We start from the raw sequence: 26,264 nt of genomic DNA, 5'->3' as shown, positions 1-26,264 counted from the left end.
TGTTACTATTGCAAAGAACACTATAGCAAGTGTTTCGTGAATTTGTCTCATTTTTGTGTTAGATTCATAAGACAATAACAATATGTTACTATTGCAAGACGACTTTTATTTTTGTATCATATTCATGAGACAATAACAATATGTTACTGTTGCCAAATAACCCCTTAATGAACTACAAAGAAAAAGACTAGAGAGGTTAACTGATATAGACGGGTCCGGGATCAATTCCGTTTGAACATCGAGATTGACCCAACTCCTTGGTAGATCAGAGCTGGGAGGAACTTTATCCGAATTCTAGGTTTGTTCGTGCCATCACGGGTCCAAAACTTAAAAAAAAAAAAAGATCATGATCATCACCCGCCACGTAATTGTTGCCTTATGTTTGACAGCGGAGGATCTGGATTAGCATGGTTTTGCTGATGTGGCAAAGAGATGGTAGACCAAAATCTATGATTCGTCAACCTAACAATCTTGGATCGGACTTTAGGTTGCGTTTGCCTACTGCGGATCTCAGGTCCGTGGTGATCTAAGTTCACTGCAGATTTGCAATCTGTTGTTTTCAAATCCAACCCCCTCCTTCTCAATTTTAAATCCGATTTGAACTCTATCTTATTTCAGCTGTTGCAGATTTGAGATTCGTTTGGACTTGGACCTGAGATCTGTAGAGAATCAAACACACCCTTAATTTGTTAATTCGGGTCTTCAGATCTGGGGAAGCCATCCATCTCTCATGGATTTCAAATTCTAATTAATTAGGATCCAAGACTTGGGTAATCAACATTAAAGATAAGGAAGTAAATTTGGAGTCCGGGAATGGGAAGGGAGATTGAAGAGATGGATCTGAAGTGGGACCTATTCCGATCCACTGTTTTTGTCTTACTGCAGATCTTATATTGGTCGGATCTCCAGTGAGAAGTAGGGGTTTGGCTTCATATCGAGGTACTGAATATCCGAAGACTATAAATCTCTGATATAATCCATCCATCCATCCCTCAAGACAAAAGATCTGAAACCTTTGTTGAAGTCCACGGGTCTAAGATCCAGGGCCTGCGTCATCTGGCTCCCATTGAGGATCAGAGTTATGGATATGATCTTAAAAAATTCTGACCCGACCCTTTGCTCACAAGCAGGCACGGACGGGGTAAGCCCTTCGTGGGAAGCTGGAAAGCAATTTCCTCTCTCTTTCTCTCTCTCTCTCTCTGTGCGCGAAGAAGACTCGATGAGAAGATGACCACCGATGCTGTCTCATTTCTTTCTATAGTCTCCTGCCTCTTCTTTGATTCCATGATTTCTCGGCGCAAAAACCCAGAACGCATAAACGAAAGATGGAAGGTAAGGTTTTAGCTTGTTTCTTAGTTTGGTCTTCATTTCTAATGTTGTTGCACTGTCTTCTTTGGTTGATTGACTGAATTATCTTGTACACGCTTTCGGAAAATTGAGTTATTAGATGGAGGGATAGATGGAGCTTATGGAACGCTGAAAACCCTTGTGATTTGTGCAAGTTTGTGGAACCCTCAGATTCATGATTGGGAGCCTTGTTGGATAGGGTTTACTGGAAAGGTCGATCTTGTTATGGATGATTAAGGAAGATACGCTCGACGTTAGGTGGACTTTGCGTTTTAGGTCCTTATCTCTTGACGGTTTTGGGTTGTTTTTAGGTTATAATATATCTGGAAAATTCTAAATTCTCGTTTGTGCTTTTTGGTTGAAATACGATTTGTAGGTTTTCCCCAATGTTGGCAAACGCACTTTTGTTTTTGGACTTTTTAGGATTTCATCTGTTTTGGAAGCTTCAGGGATCTATGACAAACTCAATCCGAAGCCTACTTCTATGGCATAATTGATTTTCCTTTAGTTTTCCATTCTTTTTCTTTGTTATGAACTTATGACTTTTCTTTTTCCTTTTGCTAATTCAGTTGGTTAGGCAATGGATTCTTAAGCAACTGCCTATTTATTAACCTTTTGTACCTTCCAGCAGCGAGTAGCTCTCCTCCAGATGCATGTTAAACTATTGAAACAAGCAGGTGAAGGCTTAGTGGTAATTCCACGTCATCCTTCATGGTTTTGATAATACCACAGCTTGAAAGTTGAAATCATCTTCCAGCTTTTTGGTCCATTAAAGGACCGTGTAAGGTCACCATTTCAATCTAGTCAGAAGACAGTAACATAAAGGACACCCCTATCACGCTTATGGAAGCTATGTCTGCTTAGTCCATGATGAAAAGCTAGCCTGGTCATGATGAAATGCCATTGATTGTGACAAAAAATTGTCTGTGCTAGCCAATTAAATCCTTATGTAGTTATTTTTAAATTTTCTTTGCCGCAAAATGGCAAAAGTGAAGTTCACTATGTACATGATTCTATCTGTAATATCTATAACCACTCTTAAAGTGTCATGGACGAACCCATAAATCAATTGATGTCTCCAATGAAATACTACAACCTCTTGTTTATGTGTTTGGACTTTTCTTTACCATATATAGAGGTAAGCACACAAGTGACCAAAATATATGTGCTGTCGATGTCGTGTCATCACTAAATGGCCTCTATGTCATTCATAATCACAAATACAGTTGAGAGTTTTCCTTATCGATGGAAAATATCAGGAGAGTAGATTGTGATATTATTTGTTTTGTTTTTTGGATAATCTCTAATTTTGAAAAAATTATGAATGATCATTTAATTCAAAGTTATTATTGATAAGTTTTCTATTTACCGTCAAATACATACCATGACATTGCGGTTCTTCTATGATTATTAACTTGCCAATGATGAAAACTCGTTACCTGACATTTAGATATTACACAAGAAAATGGGCAAACGAATGTTTTGGTTGCTTCCTCCTAGAAAACTTGGCACCCCCATCTCCTCGATACTGAAATCTTTGAAGAAGCTTTTTCCTGAGTGGATTTGTCAGGAAGTGGACAAGTGACTTGACTGCATCAGTTCAGGTTGAACATTTAACAACTTAAAAGGGAAAAGATGACTTGGTAGTGCTTCATAATTCCCATTTTACATATGTAACTTTGGATGACCAAGCCAAAACCACAATCATAAGCTGGTGATACTGTCAGCCTTTTGGGCAAGAGATGTATTTCAATAGTGGTTCCCTCTAGAAGCATGGTAACTCGGTAAGGTGAAATCCTCATAGACCTATTTAACAACCTGATGCCTGTGCTATCTTTGCAGTAGACAGGCCATCCTTATTGGAGAACCCCCCATCGGATCCTTGAGGCCCTTTTTTGTGGTCCCTGCTCATGCGAGATCCCTTTAGTGAGGCTTGTTGACCATCTATAGGATTTGGAGTTGACAGAGTTGGCCCTTGGTTAGTATTTAAACTAATCATAATTGAGATGGGATTTTTCAACTTTTATGAAGGGTTAGGAGGGGGTTTAAGATTAGGACATTGTTTGCCTTTTATGTGTTTATTGCTTATTTTTGTAAAATTTAAAAGAACTTGATTCTCTGAGTTGTTCAGTTGACTAGCCCAAGTCACCAGATCGAGAAGGAGTTGGTAAATCCCAACCATCATGCTGGTGCTGATCATAGATGGCTTCATAAATATGTACCTCCCTATTCATGTTTTGACTGTGAAAATGAAAAGTATGTTCTGTTTAGCTGTATTAAGGCAGAAATGTTTGATTTCCATTTCCATATCACTGGAAATGTAAATTTTGTTAAATATATAAACAGATCTGCAAGTGAATGAGTTCATACAAATCAGGAGTTTAGGCCCTATTGCATGAAAAAACTGTAATATAATTGGAAATATACCAGTGGGAAGGCCTAGAAATACTGTGCACCTCAGATGCAGGCAAACAGGATTATCAAGGTGTCCTTGTATGTTAAGTACCTACCTGGGGGCACCATTTTCTTTCCTTTTTGCTTTTTTAGTCTCATCAAGTGTTGGGTTTAATTAGGCTAATCTTTTCAGTTAATTTGTACTTATGCTAATGTTGCACTACTCAAGTTTTTGGCCTTGTTGTGGGTCCTACATATGTGAACCGGACCTTTTAGGAGAATGGCGTCTAACAAAATGTTAGTTTCATCCAGGTAAACTCAGCAGGAAATTTAAGAAGTTCCCATATTTGAAGATCCTTTCTTGTTCAAGAAGGAGCATTTTCTTATGAGTTAAGTGTTGAAGTATTGTTACACCACTTTATTACACCTTTCCACCCTTTCAAGTTCAGTTGCTATCCCTCTGTGTCCTAGTGAAATTCTTCAGTACCAGATCCAGTCATGCAGTTACTGCAAATGGAAGAGGTACCTAGCCCCCTCAAATTCCGTGTAAACTGGATACTTCACTGTGCTATGCTCATGGTCAAAACATCTTGATACTTAAGTTCTTCTTGCATGTTTTTTTGGGGCTTTGCCGTATCTTTGTGATATTTTACAATGTCGACTCTTAATCTTTCATAAAGGGATGTGCTAATTTCTGCTAAATAAATGTATGAGTCTATCTACTAATAAAATAAGTCATCGGATATTTTTCTTATTATAGTTGTTGGTTACAAGGCGTAGACCATAGACCCTGTCCCCATGCAGATGTGACAGGGAAAACATGTAACAAGTGACTGATGGGACAATGCTTGTAGAGTCTAAGAACTCGGGATTTTTAGCGAAGTAGGTCTTTATTTGTCAGTGGTCTGTTAAGTATGGTTATTGTCAATAATTTGTACTTTTGTTCAGTAATCTCTTAATACCATCCAACTCTTTCACGTTTAAACTTCTGTACTTATCTGGTAACACCTAAACTTCTGTACTTATTTCTAGGTTACATGTAATGATTAGTTAGTGATAGTTTTTGTGCTTGGCCTTCTTCTGGAATGTGTTTACTCCAAACCTCCCATAGTTAATCATTGAAACAATTAGTTTTGGGGCAAATTTTCAGGTTGGATGATACTGTACCGTTCTAACTTCTCAACACCCTATTGAGCGGTTGCTTTAGTTTCAGAGGCTTTAGAGATGGCTGATGCAGATAGTGGTCGAGGAAGGACAATGGATCTTAACTTGCATCTGGGTTTCCATTCACTGCCACAATTGGGTTCACATGGAGGGCCAGTTTTTGCAACCTTACAAGGTGATGATTATACTGGTCGTGAAACTTCTGAATATCTTCCTCAGAATGCCGAGGCTACTTTACCAGTTCCAGCTCAGCAACATTGGAGAGATATGAACAGGACAGCAGTAGATCATGCTTCCAACAATGCAAATATAGGTTCTGATTTGGTGAACGGAGGTGCCGAATATAGAGGAATTGACTCTGAAGAAGCTGATGTGATTTTCATTGATCCTGTGGACCCTAGAGAGGAGTCTGAAAATGTACCGAGTCACATAGACAAATCCAATGAACGTCCTAAATTGCAGCTTGAAATCACAAAAGATGAAGAAAAGAATCCAAATGCAAATTTTGAGTGCAACATTTGCTTTGAGTTTGCAAAAGAACCTGTGGTGACTTCATGCGGTCACCTCTTCTGTTGGCCTTGTTTATACCAGTGGCTGTATATTCATTCGTGTACCAAAGAATGCCCTGTATGCAAGGGACTGGTAACAGATTCTAATATTACCCCAATATATGGACATGGTGCAAATGACAGTGGCTGTGAGAGGAAGGATCATGAGGAAAGCTCTTCTAGTCTGAAATTACCACCAAGACCACATGGAGTGAGAATTGAGAGCATGAGGCAGAGAATGCGAACTTCAAGAGCTATGAATGGTGGCTTTTTGAACGAAATGCCAAGTGGGATTCATAATGAAAGTGGTGTTGACCATGGTCAAGGTATTCATCGAGTTGTTAGCCGGCTGAGGTTGCGGACTCGGAATTTTGCACAGGTACGGGTGCCCAATAGAGGACCAAGGCATCGATTGATAAATACCGAGAGCTCACAAGGTCAAGAGCCCATGCTTCAAGCAACAAACACAGAGAATACACAAGATCAAAATTCAGATGGTGGCTCAAGGCTCAGTTCATTTCTTAGAGAAAGAGTGGATTTTTGGCAGCAGATTGCTCGCAATCATCTTCGAGGATATGACCAACTATCTTCTATAAGTGCCAATCTTGCCAATGTTGAACGCATTATTAGCAGGCTGGCAAGGGACACTAGCAACAATTCTCTCTTTGGGAGTTCTACTAATCCTGGCAATTTGGAACAACCGCCCAATTTAGAAACACATGCAAATGGATCAGCAAGCAGGCCAGGTTCTGTTGATAGCGTAATTGGTGTATTAGAAGGTAATGGGCTTGGTGAAAACCAATCTGAGCTAAACAGTACAGGCAATTCACTTGCACGTAGGAGGCTGCGGAGTGCAGCTTCAGGTTCATCAGATATGCATGGGGATGCTAGCTGTGGAAGAAAAAGGAGGCTGAATTGAATTTAGCTTTTGATGTTCGGAGGCGGATACACCATTTAAACACCATCTCAGGTGTAAATATTGTTGGTTACCCTTGGCATGGTGTAGAATCTCTGCATGCTTTTGCCTGTGTATAGTTTGTTTTTTTGTGCTTCCCTTTTACAGAATAGAGATTCACAGATATGGCTCTGTATGATATTCTCATAATCTATCTAATGAATAATCTCTTCGGGTATTTGTTTCCTTCGTCTTCGTTCAGATCTGAGATAAGTTTTTTTTTCTTCTTTTTCACGTGTCCTTTCAATGAGTTTATACATCTCTAGCTCATTTTGCCGTCTCTTAGACCCATTTATGAGGGCAGTCTGCTTACATGCTCTGGGTTCATATAATTTTCAGGATAGCACGGTAAAAATTGCAGATTTTTTCAAATATTGAAGAGCTTCCAAGACACCAATTATAATACAGAATTTTTCATTATTTTTTTTTTTTTCTGATGAGTTTGAAAGAAATCGTAAGTCTGAACTCTGTCGAGAGCAGTAGCAAAACCATTTAGGTATACCACATCAACTCGGGTTGTGCACTTAACAGCATCTGTGTGCTAGAAGTGATACCTGGATTCTAATTGTTGACAAGTACGTTCAACTGATTGCACATGATTCTATGTTCATCGCAGCAAACACACCACGTCGTACCCAGAGTCTCAGGTCTGAGTCTCAGCTTATGCTCCTAAAGACACGTATATGATCAAGAAAGCCAACGAAGAATACATGTGGAGTCCCTCATCGCTTACAATAATGTTACTCAATCGAAACTTGATCATTCACACCATGCACGTCAATAGACCCAATTTCCTTTTGGGCATACACATATTGATTCAGTTGCACACTAATCCATTTAGCCAACATACAAGATTAGTTTGTGAAGCCAAAACAGATTGAATCCCCACCCTACGATCTTCTCCTACTTGCAAATTACCCATGATTGCTAGTTGTTTCAATCAAAACAAAACACAGTCTGCAATCCTTCTAGCGGTCAGCTTTTGAATCACCATAAACTAACACCACCAGCATGACTTTCAGCTGTCAAAAGGATGGACAATTCTATCTTACTGGAAAAGCCTATAGTTTACTAGAAAAAACAAGTAATTCATCTGAAGTCAAATGTATACATATAATTTAAATCAATAGTTGCCAAAAGTCCGAAACAGCTGTCAAGGTGTCAGCTACCTTTGTATGTCCACTAAGATTCCAAGCTCCAGTTTGGCATTACAGCACAAACAACAAACTGACATCAAGCCAGGCGCCAGCTACCGAACTGCTGCAAGAAGCCTGGTCTTCTTAACAGGGAAAACCCCAAATAAAAACAGAAAAATAAAATAGAACAAAAAGTGGGGGTTTAGCTAAAGAACAAGTTGGCTTACACAATAATTTCTCATCATCCAACTATCTTTGTGTTGCATATACGATAATGCCTGCTTCCCCAAGGATCATTCTTGTCCAGGTAATAGGACTTGATGCAAACCTGCACCCATGGTGGATTTCTTGTGGCAGCTACCTCACCACCTTCACCAATGCTCTTATCTTCTAACCCCAGCAGTTTGTTCATCTTGGCAGTCAATAAATGTGCAGGAGGATAACCTTCAAAAAATTCCACCTGCATTGTCACCATAATTAGATGAACAGCTCACGGGAGACGAAGTCCAAAAGCATGGACAAAGCATTTAAAAGACTTATCATCCACTTGAAGCAAATTAAGAGTATAATGTTAGTCGCTCAAATAAATCGCAGCATAGACTTGTATAAACAACCAACAAAAGTGATGAGATGCCGAAGCTAATTCAAGAAGCAATTTTCACCTGAGGCTTGAGAAAGTAAATGAACCAGATTCGGCTGTAACATGCCAGTTAGACAGGATATAATGAACCATGTAAAAAAATGGCTCGGAAAGAAACTTTCTAAATGATAATAACAATCTGCATATATCCCATTAATTTGTTTGTGCAGGAATCATAACATCTCAAATGCAGTCACATTCAGTGGTTCTAAATTTCAGGAACTTGTCCTTAGTTTATACAAAGACATACTCAGAGATTTTGCTGGAATGTATTTGAGACATAGACTGAATGAATATGCTTAGGAAAAAACAAAGATATGCTGCGCCTTTGTAACATGGAGAAATGCATGCCCTGCAGTAAGCATGATTCCAAATTTTTACTTGACAAGCATGCAAAAAAGATGATGTCTTACCCCATCTTCACCATATAGATAAGCATGAATTCTTGCTGTTGAATCCTCCAGAGTAAACCTAATTCTGTAGACATGAGGAAAATTTGGAGAGCGGAAATCCTCAGCTAGCCAGGGATACGATGCTATGATTCGGACAATACACTTGTATTTACAAGTCACCTGCAATACAAAGGATTTAAAACAAGATAGCCTGAATGATAGTTATATTTTAAGTAGCCAACTCTGTGAAAAACTCCCTCTGTCCCTCATTTTTCATACATATAAAAGTTCGAACACGCACAAAACGCAAACCTGCTCATGCACCAAGATTTTCTATGCAGTTAGGCACATCGTGTTTGGACAAGAGGACATATACATTCACTTAAAAGCAAAGACATTTAGATTTACACATACAACACCTTTGAATGAGTGAGGATTTCCATTAGTGTTGACAGACCCACATGCTCCAACTGAGTTTCTGAAATAAGCGAGAACATAATTTATCATTCCAATACACCAAATTTGAGAATAAGATTAGGCAACTGTCCCCAGGGAAGATATTGAAAACTTAAAAAGGGGAAAAACAGTCCAGATTTACTGAGCAAAATGTGGGTGGTTACGTCCATCACAAGATATTCAAATGCCATGCTTTGCAAAAGAAGCCAACCATTAACAATCCAGAATTACTATCTGCATTAACTGGAGATAGAGCTTGCATTGCATGCCTGTTTTTATCCACAAGTCAGAGATCATTGTTTTTTTTGTTTTCGACTAAATAATGACCAGCAGAACAGGCGGCCTAAATGCATGCTAACTCAAGGTAACAACTGTTCAACCTGTTACCACCTAAAATGAAGAATCTCCACTGGATCATTCGATTGGTGATAAGTACAGAGTCAATATCTTCACAACAATACAGTGATTTCTGTAAAGCAAGCAAGTCATTATTCAGTCATTTGTCTCACTTCTTTACTCTATCCTGTCATGACTCATGGTCAATCAAATAAGTTTTGTGTTGACTTGACAATGGATTTCAATAACTTAAAGACACTTTTTCTACAGAAGCATATTTATCCAGGTTAAGATACAGAAGAGTTTTAACAACTTACCATAGTTAGATAAGTTACACTTCACGATAAATGAACTTAAAAACAGTATCTCATTTTCAATTTTGATATTTAGACTTGGTCCGGAAACAAATGTGTTTTTGTACCTCCTAGAAATTAGAAAACCCAATATTAACAATCAGTTTGCCTTCACCACCACTTCACATAAAGAAATTAAAAAGTATCAAAAACACAAAAAATCACTGTGTCATATGTACAAACTTAGTACAAGCTCACAAGCACAACACTAATATGCACACCTGCCTTGCACAAAGTGAGCATGCAAGTACCTGGAGGCAAATATAGATGTAAAAGTATACAGACAATGATATGTACATAGGAAAACTTTTAAGGAAATATAATTATCGATCAAAAAAAGATACAGCAATGGGCATGCAAGTCATAGATTCCTCGAGCATAAACAGACGAAACTTGAAAGTTCATTATTTCTCAACAAAACTATGTTTTCCAGCATACCTGTGATTGCAGCTGGAGCTGGGAAACTCCAAAGAGACGTATGCTCCACTTCATGCAATAGCCGTTCATCATATTTCCTAGTCATGAAAAAAAAAAATATATTGAACAAACACAAAGCAAATAAGCAAAATTATCTTCTTAGATAAAAGAAAATTAAATATCATAAGTTGAATACCTTTGGCAACACTGTGCAATGTTGTCTTGTTCAGATAGAAGAAATATTCTGCTAGAAGCCACCACTAAACCCTCCCATAATCCAAATTTCTGTCTACAAGTTATATTACGAAATTTTACCCACTGTCCAAGGACCTTTAGGTGAACCAATGTATCATCAAAGGATTTCCCAGTAACTATCCTCAAGATAGTTCCTATACAGGGAAAGGTGCTCAAGATGTCCCTAGATAGAGGTACTTCTTCCAATTGCAATGGAAATGAACCTGATTGAGGACCCAACCTGTGTTTTTTCAGAAAGATACCTTAAGAAAAATCATTCATCATCATATGAAGCTGACATTCAATAGTTTGCATCTTAAACAAATGCACCCAAGTTTTGAAGGGGCACGTACTGCCAATATGAAGGATTTCCAAGGAATACTGCAATAAAAACAAAGGACAAACAGGAGCAAAAGAAATCCTCCATGCTTTTGACCATAATCACAAATATCCACAGCCATGGGTTTCTATCAGCAAGGTTTTACTCAGGTATTAATTGAAAAGACTTTTAGGAATTCATAAAATTTAAAATAATATAGAAACTTATGAAATTATGAGCTTTCCAAAATTTTATGCAAATTCATTGAGAAAAAATCAAAATAGTTATTAAAATGCAAAAATAAACTCCAAACAAAAAAGTAACATACTTAACTACTTAAGCATTTGAAAAAACTTGTGAAAATCTCACAACATCATTGAGGATCCATATATCTTCGTTTGGGGATATTTAGAACATACGGCTATATGTTTTCACTTTTCTGCACTTTTTATTGGTACTTTATGCAATATTTTAAAAATATCATTGATATTTATGCATTAGACATAAAATGACCAAATTTTGCATGTTACGTCAAGGATCATATCAATGAACTTTTTAGTTTCACATGGTGGACAGTAACTTTTCCTATGTTTGCTAATAAAAAATTGTGTTGGAGCGAGAGGAACAATATAGGTATCAAATATTCCCACACATGCACACAGACAGGTGGATGATGGATTGATGTAATCTAGTTCTAATAGTTTAATTTCAGCATTACTCAACAAATTAAGTTTACAAGGTTTAGTTACACAATCAAATGAGAGTAGCTGAATGATCTTGAATAAGGAGGTCTATCATCTTGCTTCAGTTTCATATTTCATTTATTTCCTTTCTGGGAAGAAGGGTCATTACAAGTGAGCAGTAACGCATATCTTGTTCTACCATCCAACTATGCCTTTGTTTGGTTGGCCTCATTCAATAATGCCACCAGAAGAAACATATAACCCATTTACTGACTTTTAAACATCTTCGGATAACCACACATTTTTTAGAAGATAAAATAGAATCTGGAACATGGAGTGCTAGACTCATGATTTCCCTCCAAGATAGACCAGTTCTTGCATCTATTCTCTACTTCATGTTCAATCAAATTTATACTGTAGCTGCCACATAACAATTAATTACACTGTGTAGATCATGAGCCTACCGAAAACATAACATGCCACAACTGCTATAATATAAGGAACAAATGAGATGCTACTCAACCAAAAAATTGGACATAATTAGAGATAACCAAGTCATGCAAAAGCAAAAACATTAAGGAACCACAAAAATGATGTGAACAAGATAAGAATTCTCATATTATTGCACCAAAATTTGATACATTTCAGAACTTTGACAAAAAAAAGGGAGGTGACATCATCCTGTCATGCATCTCACCAAGAAAAAGAAGATGATATAACCCCCCTTCTTATAGTATCTATTTCGAATAAATTGCAAGAGAAAACTATCATAATGGAAGTAATGCTCATACTGCATCTCAAAGCATGCTGGAGGAGCATCTGTCCCATCCCAGACAAAGAGAATTGATTCTTCTTCGGAAACTTTGGATATATGAAGAACCTTTTACATAAATTAAAAAGAGGAATTTCAGGTGTTTATTTCCTTCCTATCGGAACATCAAAAGATTATTCTAGAAGCACAAGATTAAAAAAAAAAAGAGAGTAGAAAATAATAGACCTTGCATATTAGATCAAAATATTCACCCACTTTTAACTCTCTCAATTGTAGAGAATACTCATTAACTCCTGAAACAGAAGGGAAGACTGTGAATTTACAGACAGTTAAGTCAGATGTTTAAATTAAATTGACAGGATATTTCTGAACCAGCCACATATATGCATACTCGTTCACTTCATTGTCATATAATGTTAATCCATATTCTCACTGACCCTTAGGTACAACAGCAACAAGAACCTTCTTTCAATTATTATTAATTTGTGTTCAATAACCTCAATTAACAACAATAAACGGGACTAATGGTAGACACATAAAATACCAGGAAACAGAAGAAACAAATCAATTTGTTAAAAATAGGCACAAAATCTTTGATTCCATCATGCCAGAATTTCAAGACACCAGGAGTGCAGATGCAGCATAACATACTAAACAAATACACATGATGAACAGAGTTGGTTCACAAGGTAGAGCCATTGATAATTGTTATTTACTATTTTTCTATTGTTTTGTAATTAATGCTCTTATTTTAATGTGAAATTAACTAGTTTCCATTTTGTTCAAAATTTTGAACTGTTGTGGTTCAACTCAATGCAGTAAAATTGTTGGGCCGAATACTATATAAGACAGGCTACTAATTTTGAAAATATTAGATAATTATAGCATGCTACAAGGTATTCCAGGAATAAAGCGATCATATTCCCCTATTTGCACACAATAACCAGCAACTTGGTGTATGACTTCCACCTGAAAGGAACAACTTAAACAGAGTGATTTTTCTTTTCTCTTATTTTCTCACATTGCTTTTTAACCATTCTTCAAACTTTTGACGTTCCTATATATGGATCACACTTCTATGCTTTTATAGTTTACATCCAGCAGCATACCTTTAGCATTGAAACAAACAGTGGACAAATTTTGATCACTTGCTTTAGACTTCCCCTTCTTTTTCTTTTCTTGGATGACTTTGTCAGCAACTTTGCAACCTTTTAATTTTTTTCTACAGAAGGGTACTATCTAGCCTGCCTTGAGGCCCATGCCTTGCAATTAATCAGTCATTGAATCAGAGACACACATACAGAAATTAACCATTTGTGAAGCTAAAGAAGAAATTTTGTTGTCATGCATCCCAAGTTGATAAACCAAATCTATGACTTGACATTAGTAGCCATGAAGTAACATTTTACATCTATCTTTATGAAAGATGATTACCTGAATCATAATTGTGAGTGGCCAACCAGGTTCTGAGTTTCTCAATGCAGACCTTGTCATGCTTAGTAACCTGGAAACGAGAAGAAGCTTGATATGGAGAAAAGTCTTTTCCAGACCTTCCCTCAAACAGTGCAAACGAAGAAAACTTCTTGTTGTAGTGACCAAGAACCTCTTGCTTATGGATTTTCATCTACAATCATTGAAGGGAATTATTTGCATCACAAAATATACTGAGTCAAACTGAACACAGTGCTTCCAGAACCACAAAGATCGAAAATGGAAAAGAGAGACCAACATTATAAACCAACATAAATAAAATCGTGCAAGTAGATGTATAAAAATTAAAAAACAAAGGACACCCAAGCAATAACAAGAGAAAATGCAGGTCCAGATTGCTATCCATCCTATCTGAAACAAGGTTATCAAGTTCAAACTCCTATCAATACAACCAATTTAACAACCTCAGAGTTGGAATTTGCAGGTCCTTTTTGAATCAAACATAAGGAACAGAAGAAAAAGAGCAGACCCATTATTATCAGCATGAGTAAAATAAGCAAAACTGTTAAAGAGAAAAACAAATTTTCAAGATCTCACAACCTTACAAAATGAAATTGACATCCATCTTGCATATTGAGTTCAAAGTTTTTGAAAAGTTATTCAAGGTTTCTCTTAAAAGTTCAGAAAGGGGTAAATTGTCTTTCCTGCAAAAAACAAATTCTGGTTCTGTATCTGACCACAAAAGACATCAAGTGCACAAAAGCTGGAGCTGCCGTGAATGTTCAGAGTACTCCTTCAAAAGCTTTCTGGTTCTGCAACTGACCATATAGTTACACAAAGTTGCTAGCATTCTTATCAAACCCAGGGAGTCGACTTGGGAAATGGCCAAGTCCAATATGCAAGCATTCTTAGCAAACTGGATCACCAGTTAAGTGTTGACCCAAATGCAACCAAATCCTCGAGGACTCAGTCCTGGATTTGCCAAATCAGCTGAATAGGTTGAATCGGCCTAAGATCACCCAAATCTAGAATATTTTTTATTTAGCACCAATTCTAACTATCACCCAATATCACTATAAACTATAGTTGGTTGTTATGATTAAACTAATTCAGTCCAAGTCGTTTATTAGTTGTTATTATTTTGTAGTTATGTAATTGTGTTCATTATAATTAAATTAATTATATTTACTTAATGTTTACTTACTATTTTATAGATACATTCAAATTCTCATAAGTTCATAACCTGATCCGGGCAAGCTAAAGTTGGAGAAAGCCATACACTAATACAGCTAAAGTTGCACAAAGCCAAACACTAATACAGCAAAGCAAACCACATTAAAAAAAAGTAAACTATTTAAAAGTTGAATTGGTTATTTAAAAATTTAAATTTGCCACTGCGAGCTCAGTCAAAGTACCATATCTTGGAATAGTGAGGCTTGGGAAAAGGGGACCACCACCATCCCCATCAACAACATCCCTAACATATCAAATTGACAGGATACCAGAAAGTGTACTAAACAAAGCTGAAATGGTATAAGGCCACAATGGAACAAGGCAAATAGAATGGATTTTGAATGAAAACATCTTCATAGTATAAAAAAGAAAACTTGATAAAATCCAAGATGAGTTCATTTGATACCCTTAACATGTGAAGCGCAAGTGTGTGTGAAGAACTCAGCCAAACTATAACAAGAAAAATATGAGGTTTGAGTAACAAGATTACTAAATAAAAAAAACAAAAATACTAAAAATATTACCTCATGCTCCAAACCTAGGGCAGCATCATTTTCATAAAACGAAAATGAAGAGCCTTCTACACAACAAGGATTCATCAAAATCATGCAATATCAGGTGTAATTTTATGAAGCCGAATTACTAGTTAGTCATCATCCACAATTTGAGAAATTAGTTTTCACATGGCGGGCCCTAAGGAGTCTACTATTGTAACATCCCAAAAGTTTAATCCTGTATCTAATATTATGAAGAATCTTAGGGGACTTATAAAGGGGGTTGTTAAGTGATTGTGATTGCTTGTCCTATTTTCTAGCCTTTTTGGGGTTGGAATCAAAACTACTAGGGGATGGGTTTGGTTCCGTCAGTCGGGTCATTACAGTAGTATCAGTGCCGGTTCAACACTCGTATATGGGGTCCCACACACACAGATGTGTATACCAGATTATAACATCCCAAAAGTTTAGTTATGTACCTAAGATTGTGAAGAATCTTGGAGTACTTGTAAAGGGAGTTGCTAAGTGATTAGCTGTCATGGTTTTTAGCTTTTTTTGGTATTGGAACTAACGTGTTAGGGGGCAGGTTGGGATCCATCAATCGTGTCATTACATAACATAGATCGTTTGCATAGCAAACAATGGCATTAACGATTTATTAATTTTACAGTAAAAGACACAACTAGTCTCCAGCTTAGTTGCAGGATTGTATCCTAAAACCCCACAACTAGGCATCTAGTCAATCTTTTTTAATTTTCAATCCTAAAACTTAATTCCTTTGCCTTATTTTCTAGCATATTAAGAGTTAGACATTGATATATTGCACAGAGGCATTGAAGAAAAATTCGTTTATTTGCATCAAGCTTTTGAGGAGCTCATTCAAGACTTACTCAAACTGGTATTCCAATAGAAAATAAGGGCTTTGGTTTCCAGCCATAGGGATAGAGGAAGGCAAAAGCGAGATTTTCATTGTTTGTGGATCACTCGGATAAATGCAGTAATTAAGGTGGAGCTTTTCTAAAACCCCCACTTTGACCCTTTTCCTAAATGAAGAGTAATAAGAAGTGAAAAGGATAGAGACACTTCCCAACCATTTTTCTTCCCCCCTTTTGTTGTTGTCCCATGCCTTCTTGTGGGTATGCCACCTAGTGTTTCTACTACATATGCTCTTTATGTTAAATATCAAATACACGTACACATGCAAATGTACATATATATATATATATATGCAAACACTATATAGAGACACACCTGCACCCAAGTTTCTTCTCAATCCCACAACCATGCTTAAGCGGAAATTGGATATATGAACAACAGCTCATCTGAAAGAAGCATGACTGGAGCTATATGGCCTATGAAAAGAATCCAAATTAGCACCTCTGCAGGCATATTCCCAGACAGCAAGAAAGAAGCAAAGGCTTTTATTGTCAAGACTGAAAAAAAGAAGGTGAAATATTTTGAATGAAAAACTTAGGACATCATGCAACGCCCAGCCATAGTGGACTGACCAATTACCAGGATTCGATGTAGACGAATTATGTCTCCTGCTGAGTTGACATGTGGAAGATTTTGCGCCTGATGAGCAAAGAAGTTAACAGTCACACCACACTGTTGAAACGATTCATCCATTATCTTCAGAGAGCAAAAATAATCTGCAGCAAGTAATTGATGAAGCAGGATGAAGTTCACCCATGAGTTCCCAAAGTTAAAGAAGAAAATCAGTTCATCAAAGTGAAGATCTGCTCAATGGTTAGGGATGCAAAACAGCTCGGATTTGGTATGGACTCAGGGATTACCTTGTCCAATTTTGCAGAATTGAACATAATCCATTTTTGGAGTTGGATTAAGATTTGGACGTGAATCTTTAAGAATAAAATTACAAATTTGGCTATGATATGGAATCCCAAAGTTACTTATATTCCTACGTGGATCAACAAGAAATTTGGTAAGGTACTGCATACACCACACACCATCCAAACCTGATCATTGATCAGGCCCAGAGTTTTCTGCTAAATCAACACAATGTGTTCCACACTCGGTTTGACAACCCAAATCAAACCAAACTGTTTAAACATCTATCGGCAGTCACATATCAAAAACGAAATACGATTAAGATGATAACTGTACAATCTCACAACCACTTTGTCTAAAGAAAGGACCACAGTCGATTAGCATAAATTTAAGAACGATGCAACGGAACAACCCAAGTCATGTGGCCTATTAACACATAGAAATGCCGAATAGATCGGAAGCAAGGACAAAAGTGTCGGGATGAAATTAGCAAACAAAAGAAACTGATTTGGGAAAGAGAAGCCATGCATCGGGATGCTAATGCATGTAGATACAAACAGTCCAGTGAGAGCAAGAATTACCAGGAGCACAATACTTTAAGCACGTAACCAGAAATAGATATAAGCCATTCCAAAATAAGCAAACACGAGCAGATAAAATGTTAAAGATGGAGACCACTTACATATCCACGCAGAAAATTAACGTATCTTCAAACGACGTATTGAAATTGCATGACCAAATGCACTCGACGAACAACGAACAACCAAATTCGTACAGACATTTTTCCGTAAAAACTAGCTAAATGAGAACACGGAAGAGTGCGCACGCACACAGACACATAACACACGCATGCCCAGAGAGAGATAAACACACAGACACATCACACACACATGCCCAGAGAGAGAGACAGAGACAGAGAGACCTGATCCTCGGCTCTTTTTGGGAAGCCCGCACTCGACGACGACGGCGAAGAGATTAATCTTCTGGTTAACGGTGGATAGTGCATCTTGGAGAGGCAGATAGACGTAATCGTCCCCCATGCTTCCCTCCTTTTGCTGCTGGCCTGCAAACCCTACAGAGAGAGAGAGAGAGAGAGTTTCAGAGGATTTAAATTTGTTGAGGTTTTATAGGCGGATAAACCCCATCGACCGGGAGACAGCAAACTTCCCTCGCTCCGCGCCCTATTCAACGGGCTCGTGATCCAGACCCGGAATGTACCCGTTACCAACGTGAAATGGGATATCGGAGTTTCTGTGGGGATGTCAACGGGTCGGACCCGATTTAATACCGAAGCCCAAGTCAATGGATCTGATTTAATACCGGCTCCGATCTACATGGAACCAAAATCCATGTTCCACAAGTTGGATCCAGTAAAAGCCAAACCAAATCCTATATTAGTTGGGTTCGCAGAGCCTTTTTATTCGAGTCCATTCAATTCACTTGCCCATTAATATTGCATAATGCATTCTTGTTTCTTTTAACTCATGAGCAGTAAAAGCAAACCATATTTGAGCATGTTTGCCAATAGAATGCACGGCATGGCTCAAATCTCAATAGATGCATTCGATTTAAATTCACTTGTTGGGTTCAAAACTACATTTGGGGTTTGAAATAGAGTCACCATAGTGTCAACTTGTGCTCTATAGGGATGGAGTCAGAATTTTTGTTTTTTTTTAAAGATGGCCGAATAATATTTTTAAATTTTGTACAGCGGCCAAACAAATATTTTTTGAGAATTTTCACATATGCCCATGTTAAAAACATTCAAATGTTTATGTTTCCAGGGCATGGCCCATGCTAGAACCCGTTTCCTTTTGCCCTTGGCGGAGTACTCCACTTGATATGGTCCATGAACATAATGCCCACATGAATCAAATTAATCATATGGCCCATGAACATAACGCCCATGTGAATCGAATTAATTGTGAAGTCTTCATGCATACTCATTCTTCAACCAGTCATTTTCCTGTTGTTTTGTTTGAGACATTTTTCCTTCATGTTCTCGAACACGCCTTGTACCTAAAAAGGACCTTAGTTTCCCACATTTGAAATTTTCGTATTGATGCATTTCAACAAGGAAATTAAAATTTTGGAGAGAAGCAAAAGTTACCCAAGAATTTATAATCCATGCATGTTTCAACCATTAGAGATCCATGAATTTGGTGGATGAAATGGATGTCATACAGTTCTGAATTTTACTTAGTAGAACTGTGGAGATGAGGTGGTGAGTTTGCAGTTGGTGACATCTGTATTGCGTTATAATGACGCATGTTCTCGCAAAACATACTTAAAAAGCTACAAAGCAAACAAAATCACGTCATGTTTCTTGAAATAAGAAGATGGCAGTTTGGAACATATATTTTAGTTGTCCATTGGCAAATAGAACAGTATGAAATTGTTAGGGCAGATTTATGGAACAGCTTATAAAATATTTTATGAATCTACTCCATTTTTTCAAACAGTTTCATAAAAAAGTTACAAACTGTTTCATTTACCAAACAGGTGACAAGCACATATGTTCAAAGAAGACCATGTTGAGTAGAACTATCAAACCTCCCAACCTTTTCTCCAACTATTTATCAACAACTCCTTTGTTTCATTTTCCCAACTTTCTTTCGTCAAACTGCAAATTATTTCAGTGAAGCATGGCAGACTCATAAAGAAAGAAGCGCACTAATCCAGAAAGTAAATGACATTAAATTATCATGTATAGCTGATACCTTCTGTAGTTAAATTACAACGAACAATAAAAACTGGTAAGAGGAACCAGATCAGCCGACTGATCCACTGAATCGGTTCTAAATCAGATAAAAATATTTTTAAAATTAAAATTTGGGGAAAACACTGGAAATTTGTAAAAAAAAAAACTCAAATATTTTTAAAGTAGCTAATTCACGACGTTATATATATATATATATTACTGTTTAAAGATAACCATAAAGAATTTTTAAAAGACTGGTGTAGCTCTGCCACTGGTCGTATCCCCACAAAAACCCTACATATCTCCGCGCCCTAGCAGGATTCATGTTAGCCTGGGTCTTTATGCAAGGAATGAACCTTATATCATAAAACTAGATTTGGTATTCGCATAATCTCGTCTAATCTTCTGCATCTCATCTACACTAGGGTTTCATATAATTTTGACCGTTAACGAAGGATAGTCTCTCCCAGCCTTCCCTTCCCTCCACCCTTCCACCCTTAAGTAGTTGAGGAGCATGCACACCTTTTTTTAAATTTTTTAAATATAAGCCCTTAACTGGAAACATCTTTATTACTTTTTTCCTAAACACAGAAGTTATTTCCAAAACTACTCCCCTGTTTCCAAAATTTGTTAATTGCTATCAACTAGTTTTCTGTTTCATCGAATTCCATTGAACATGATAATCGAATATTTTTGGAAAAAATTGCAGCTCCGCTTTCATACTCTTAGTCTGCACGTCGCTGCCAGTACCAATCTTTTTCTTTACTAAGCCACTTCACCTACACAGTAATCGGTAAGTGAGCTCTACAGTGGACAAAACGAGTAAACCTACCAATCAAGCCTACCAGCTTCGCCCAAGCAGGAAAGTAAGTCTAACTGGCATTTCATCACCTTCCCTGAACTGCTCCATATATATATATATAGAGAGAGAGTTGTTGAACTGTGACACGACTCTACATGCAGGAGTTTAACCTTGCTTGGCCGTAGAAACAAATGCAGCCGGGTTTGGTACGTGGACTTTGGTTTTCGCTATAAATGGAGTTGGGTGGGTAGCCCCCATTCATCATTTCGTTTCATCAGCTGCATCTCACCTAAAATCAAGTCGCCCGGTTGGCTAGAGGAAGGGGAGAAGCAAAAAGAATGGAGAAGAGCAGAGTCCTGATCGTGGGTGGCTCCGGGTACATAGGGAGGAGGTTGGTGAAGGCAAGCTTGGCGCTCGGCCACCCCACCTACGTTCTCCAGAGGCGGGAGATTGGCCTAGACATCGAGAAGATTCAAATTCTGCTGGACTTCAAGCAGCAGGGGGCGCGTCTTGTGGAGGCTTCATTTTCCGACCACCGGAGCCTCGTCGATGCCGTGAAGCTCGTCGATGTAGTCGTCTGTGCCATGTCCGGTGTCCATCACCGCGGCCACAGTATCTTGATGCAACTAAAGCTCATTGATGCCATCAAAGAAGCCGGGAACATTAAGGTAAGGTGTGTGTGTATATATATATATATATATATGCCACCGTCCGTGACCCAATTCTTCTGCAGATGGTCTATTTCGAACATCTCATGTTTGCTAATTTGCTTACTTAACAGTTAATAGTATATAAGCACTTATAGAAGCATGAAGCATCTGGCACTTTTACAGATCCCGTTGTTGGTGTTTGTCTCTATCAAAATGAATGGTATGGATATCAACCCCCAGTTGTTCTTCGAAAGTTACCGCCCTCTTTAAAATCAGCCAAACCCTGCTACTACCTCGAAAAGCACTGCAAATGGCTTTCCCCAAACTAAATTCAAACTTCAGGCTCAATTGGGACTTATAGATGTCGCAGATCAGTGTGGGATTCTGTACCATCAGAATAAGGAAACTGGAACATGAATTGTCTTTTAATTTACAGAGATTTGTACCTTCTGAGTTTGGAATCGATCCTGCTCGCATGGCAGATGCCCTTTCACCTGGTAGGAACACTTTTGATGAGAAGATGGTCGTGAGGAAGGCGATTGAGGACGCCGGTATCCCCCACACCTACGTCTCTGCCAACTGCTTTGCCGGATACTTCGTCGGAGCCCTGTGCCAGCTCAGGCCCCTTATACCAACAAGGGATCGCGTCCATTTGCATGGGGATGGCAGCGTTAAAGGTAAGATTTCCCCCCGCCCACCACTCCCCCTGCCCCCTCACTTTTTTTCCGGTGAGTGATTGGATGTTGAAACCAAAAGAATCACGAACTCGGCCGTGCCAAACAAAACCATTGGTACTTGGGGCGTTCATCCGATTCTCAATGCCATGACCAAGATCGTGAACTCCACAATTTTCTGACAATGATCTGATCGAAGAAGCTGTTGCCATACTCCAGAATTTTCTGACGATGGTCTGATGGAACAAGCGGTTGACTTGTCTCCAACATATCGCGATGCTCATTAGGGACTGCTGGATACGCAGGAAAAGTTCCTGTTTGATGGGCAGGAAGTACTTCCCCTCCTAGTGCTCTCTACTAGGGAAAGAATGTCCTGGGATTATGAAACCGAAGCGAGGCGTGAAGGGATATGTTAATGTAAATCTTCTTTCATTGTTCTTTTTTGTGTTTATACCGCACTAGAGCGTCGACAGCGAGGGCACGATTGCCTCTATACTGAACTCATCTTCCACATGGGCTACCATAGATTCATTATGCTCGTCTTCAATCCCATCGTCCAGTTTGCGTTTTCCTAAATTTTCCCCGAATACCGGAGCTATGAACCCATATCGTTCTATTTATTATGTATCTGATCGCCGCCCCTGCTGATACGACGCTGGCCAATACAGCTCTCCATATGTTTTTAGTTGTTAAATTGCTTTGAGATCTTTTTCTTCATCAGGAAAGGGAAAATAGGCAGAAGTTGGCAAATATCTATACATGAATCCTAAGAAAGATTGGTTTTAGATAATGCCAAGCTCCATTTTTGTGACTAATAGCGTTTTCTTTTGTTAAATCAGAATTAACTTACTGATTAATCATTTTATCTCTACCTATTGGGTAGCTGTATTTGTGGACGAGGATGACGTCGGCACATACACAATCAAGGCCGTTGATGATCCCCGGACTCTCAACAAGACACTTTATATCCGGCCGCCAGAGAACGTCATGTCTCAAATGGAACTGGTGAAGAAATGGGAGAAACTCATAGGGAAACAATTAGAGAAGATTTCCATCTCTGAAGAGGAGTTCCTGGCTTCAAAGAAAGGTAACACAGTACAAAATCAACTCCATTTCTGTTCTTCACGTGACTACCTTAATCAATATAATTAATCTCACATATAAGCCTTATAAGATTTCAAAATCTTTCAATTTGTTCTAGATTGAAGAATCTTCTCTCTCTCTCCCATCTCTCTTTTCTCCTTGGTTTGCTTTTAATAGTTTCCTTTGCAAGCGACAATGAAAGACAAGTTCCTGTTATTTGTTCCTATAGATCGGATTCATCAATTTTCGTCTCCCTCTCTCTCTCTCTCTCACAGCTGCAGACGAGATAGTGCAGGCAGGAATGGATCATTTCTACCACATATTCTATGAAGGTTGCCTTACCAACTTTGAAATCGGAGAGGATGGAGCAGAGGCCTCCAAGTTGTACCCTGAAGTTGTGTATACAAGGGTTGAAGATTATCTAAAACGCTATCTATGATGCACCTGTATGTGCCTGTGTACTCTATGGAATGGAAGAAGAAAGAATGCGACCAATCTGATCACAAGGCTAAGGAAAATTTGGGTACCATCCATAGTACTGCTTAAAGCTGTATGTTGCTTTTGTTATGATCTTGTGGTGTACTGAGATCTTGATCTCTATGTTAATCATGTTAATCTTCAAACCAGTCATATCACTGATACTCTTTATACTACGATTAAAAACATACCGTGATTTTTTTTTGTTCAGTTCATATTTAACTGCATCACGCATGAATTGTAAATATAAATTCTATTTCTTTTATCTTGGAACCTTTTCAAATTCATCTCTTACAGTCTACATAACCGCCCAAAATGGGCAAATTAATGGCTGCCCAACTTTTGAATGACATTAAAATTAGGCGCCTAACTTGTCAATCAACTCACAAGCAGCCGCTTCTGAACGATTAAATGAGTAAGTTACAAGATTGTCCCCTTAAATTAAGTTAATCAAACTTTCCAAACTTTATTGTTCACAAAAAATGACTGATGTACACTGATCAGCAGCCCCCTTTCACATTGTCTGTCTTGCAAAGGTGTTTGAGACTGAGTATCATAGACATTAATTACCAACGTTCCGCTACTTGTGACTTTATCCCAATTCAGTGGCAGGCTGCCTTGTTCCACCAAGTGCAGTTCAAGGTAATCCTCATCAATAAGGCCATGGAAGCAATTGTCCATGCTGCCCATCTGTTGAAGAAATGACCAGAGCAACTGGACTTTTATAGAGAAGTCATCAATGACTTCGTAGAAGCTTCACACACCGACATTAATGTAGAACCTTCGTAGAAACTACTTGAAAGCTTCATTCACCATCGTTCTAGAACTACCTTCTCTGTACAGCCACCGACAATAAGCACCCGATAAATAGGGGTTTCTGCATGATGGATGAAGTCCAGTCGAGTTGTAATCGATCTTCTCTCTCAATAGAGCTCCTTGTTCTTCTTCAGTCTTCATCCTTTCGATTTTCTACTTCTTCCTCCCATTCTCAACACCATCTCTTGTTATCTCTCATCTCCAAGACTGCTCATTTTCTACTTAATTCCCCTGTTCACTTAGTGGGTTCCTGTGGAAACCAGCCACTGTGGATCCATATGGAGCCATCGCTTGGTTTCCCTCCTTCACCAAGGGAATGTCTCTGAAAGTGTCCAAGTATATGATCGCTTGATATATAAGATCTTTAGTCGGACTGAACTGCTCTCAAGATATTTCAGGTGGGAGTTGTTAGTTTATTGACTTGAGAATTGTCTCACTTGATCGCTTGATATATAAGATCTTTAGCCGGACTGAACTGCTTTCAAGATATTTCAGGTGGGAGTTGTTAGTTTATTGACTTGAGAATTGTCTCACTTGGAGGGCTGGAAGAGCCGTGTTAGCTCGATTCATCTCGTGGATGTGGGGAATGGCCACTCTACCCTCCTTCTTTGGTTTGCAAAGGTCCCTCCACTTTATGATGTGGAAGTTTTTGCTCTCTGAGGTTGCTATGCTTTGCAGCCATACAGTTATTTATTACCGTGCTACCTTCGTCTGCCAATGTTAAAAGACAATAACGGCCAAATTTGTCGCCAATGCATATTGTGTTAATCTGTTAGGCGATGAACGAATCTGTCGCTAACTCTAGGTATTGTGCAATAGTAGAAACTATTGCTAATGTCTTTATTAACAAAGCAGGTTCGTTATATACGTGTGCAAGAGAATTTCGTGTAGTTAACCTCTGTTTAATGGGAAAAAGAAATTTTCTGTAAAGACAAAAATGGAAGTAAAAAAACATGAAAAAGACTCAAAAGAATATTTTTTTAATAATTTCAAAAATGTCTCCTTTTTTCTTTTGGCGATGTTGGTTGTTTGCACCGAACGGCGCGTTAGATTTTAATTCTCCACTTCTCTCATGCTCCCATTTCTCCCTTTCACTGTTCCACGGTAACGATTCCAACCGCCCACCGCCCTTCAGATGGCTCAACCACCGTCGACGTGAGCTTTGCACAGCCGGCTGCTTTTCTTTTTTAACCAACTCCAGGCTACTTGAGTTGCCATGGTGGTCACATATTTTTTTTTCTCAGAAAAAAGTCGTTATCGCCTTTTTTTTTACTAATTGAAATTAAAATAAATATTGTGAAGCACGATATACAATTATCATGTCATAATGTTGTGCATGTTATTAATGTCAGTGACTTGTGGGCAAATGTAGAAAGTTTTTGATGTTTGTTGAAACGACTGAAAGGTTTTAAATGTTGAAAGTTGCACAAAATGTAGCTGTTATAGCCTTTAGCATATCACATTTGCTGATCTTAATGACACCGTGTAAATAGGGTTGCATATGAGCCGAGTTAAGTTCAAGCTTGACTCAACTCAGAAAACTAGCTTGACTCAACTCAGAAAACTAGCTCTCGACAGAACAAGTTTGAACTCGACTTGACAATACGACAATGAGGTCGAACTCGGCTCCTTTAACTCGTTTATGTTAAGTAAATCTTGTTTTTTTTAACTAATTAACTCGTTTAACTCGATTAACTCGTGTAGTTGCTACTCATTTAACTATTTCTCATTATAGTTCAACATTTATTATGTAGGAGCCAAGCCGAGTGGAGTCGAATTTAAATGAATTGAGTTCTTACAACTCGAACTTGACTCGTTTAACCGTTTAACATTTTGAGCATGTGCTTGAACTCGAGCTCGACTCATTTATAAACTAGTCAAGTTTAAATGAGTGAGTTCGAGATCAGCTCTGGTTGGACTCATTGTGCAGCCCTACGTGTAAAGGTATTATTGTTCTTTAACTTTA

At 38.2% G+C, this 26,264-nt stretch overlaps 3 protein-coding genes across 14 annotated transcripts; 2 read left to right on the top strand and 1 right to left on the bottom strand.

The window, feature by feature from the left end:
- Positions 1-1,116: 1,116 nt before the first annotated feature.
- Positions 1,117-6,594, top strand: LOC116252933 (uncharacterized). Of its 5 annotated transcripts, none has more exons than XM_031627572.2 (3): positions 1,117-1,332; positions 4,054-4,130; positions 4,892-6,594. In XM_031627572.2, the coding sequence occupies exon 3, from the start codon at positions 4,966-4,968 to the stop codon at positions 6,370-6,372; it is 1,407 nt and encodes a 468-aa protein (XP_031483432.1). In that variant the 5' UTR covers positions 1,117-1,332; positions 4,054-4,130; positions 4,892-4,965; the 3' UTR covers positions 6,373-6,594. The 5 variants fall into 5 exon arrangements, with proteins under 5 accessions (XP_031483432.1, XP_049933571.1, XP_031483430.1 ...); XM_050077614.1 differs by lacking the exon at positions 4,054-4,130 and adding an exon at positions 1,979-2,038; XM_031627570.2 differs by lacking the exon at positions 4,054-4,130 and having other exon boundaries at positions 4,949-6,594.
- Positions 6,595-7,148: 554 nt separating this feature from the next.
- LOC116253011 (protection of telomeres protein 1a-like) lies at positions 7,149-18,191 on the bottom strand. Of its 8 annotated transcripts, none has more exons than XR_007573121.1 (12): positions 18,018-18,191; positions 16,820-16,956; positions 13,581-13,770; positions 12,372-12,439; positions 12,166-12,254; positions 10,335-10,613; positions 10,160-10,236; positions 8,996-9,054; positions 8,598-8,756; positions 7,772-8,004; positions 7,578-7,668; positions 7,149-7,430 (listed from the first exon to the last, which is right to left on the bottom strand). XR_007573121.1 is itself a non-coding variant. In XM_031627702.2 (11 exons), exons 1-10 carry the CDS (start codon positions 18,133-18,135, stop codon positions 7,786-7,788), a joined length of 1,395 nt encoding a protein of 464 aa, XP_031483562.1. In that variant the 5' UTR covers positions 18,136-18,191; the 3' UTR covers positions 7,149-7,668; positions 7,772-7,785. The 8 variants fall into 8 exon arrangements, 5 of the variants coding, with proteins under 5 accessions (XP_031483562.1, XP_031483565.1, XP_031483564.1 ...); XR_007573120.1 differs by having other exon boundaries at positions 7,578-7,665; XR_007573119.1 differs by having other exon boundaries at positions 7,578-8,004.
- A 2,592-nt stretch (positions 18,192-20,783) lies between these two features.
- Positions 20,784-23,686, top strand: LOC116252548 (isoflavone reductase homolog). Its single transcript, XM_031626894.2, has 4 exons — positions 20,784-21,266; positions 21,685-21,925; positions 22,806-23,009; positions 23,281-23,686. Exons 1-4 carry the CDS (start codon positions 20,937-20,939, stop codon positions 23,442-23,444), a joined length of 939 nt encoding a protein of 312 aa, XP_031482754.1. The 5' UTR covers positions 20,784-20,936; the 3' UTR covers positions 23,445-23,686.
- Positions 23,687-26,264: the final 2,578 nt, after the last annotated feature.

The sequence above is a fragment of the Nymphaea colorata genome, chromosome 4 (assembly GCF_008831285.2).
Source record: "Nymphaea colorata isolate Beijing-Zhang1983 chromosome 4, ASM883128v2, whole genome shotgun sequence".
Lineage (NCBI taxonomy): Eukaryota > Viridiplantae > Streptophyta > Magnoliopsida > Nymphaeales > Nymphaeaceae > Nymphaea > Nymphaea colorata.
The sequence above is the reverse complement of the archived record's forward strand: the minus strand, read 5'-3'. Positions and strand labels throughout refer to the sequence as shown.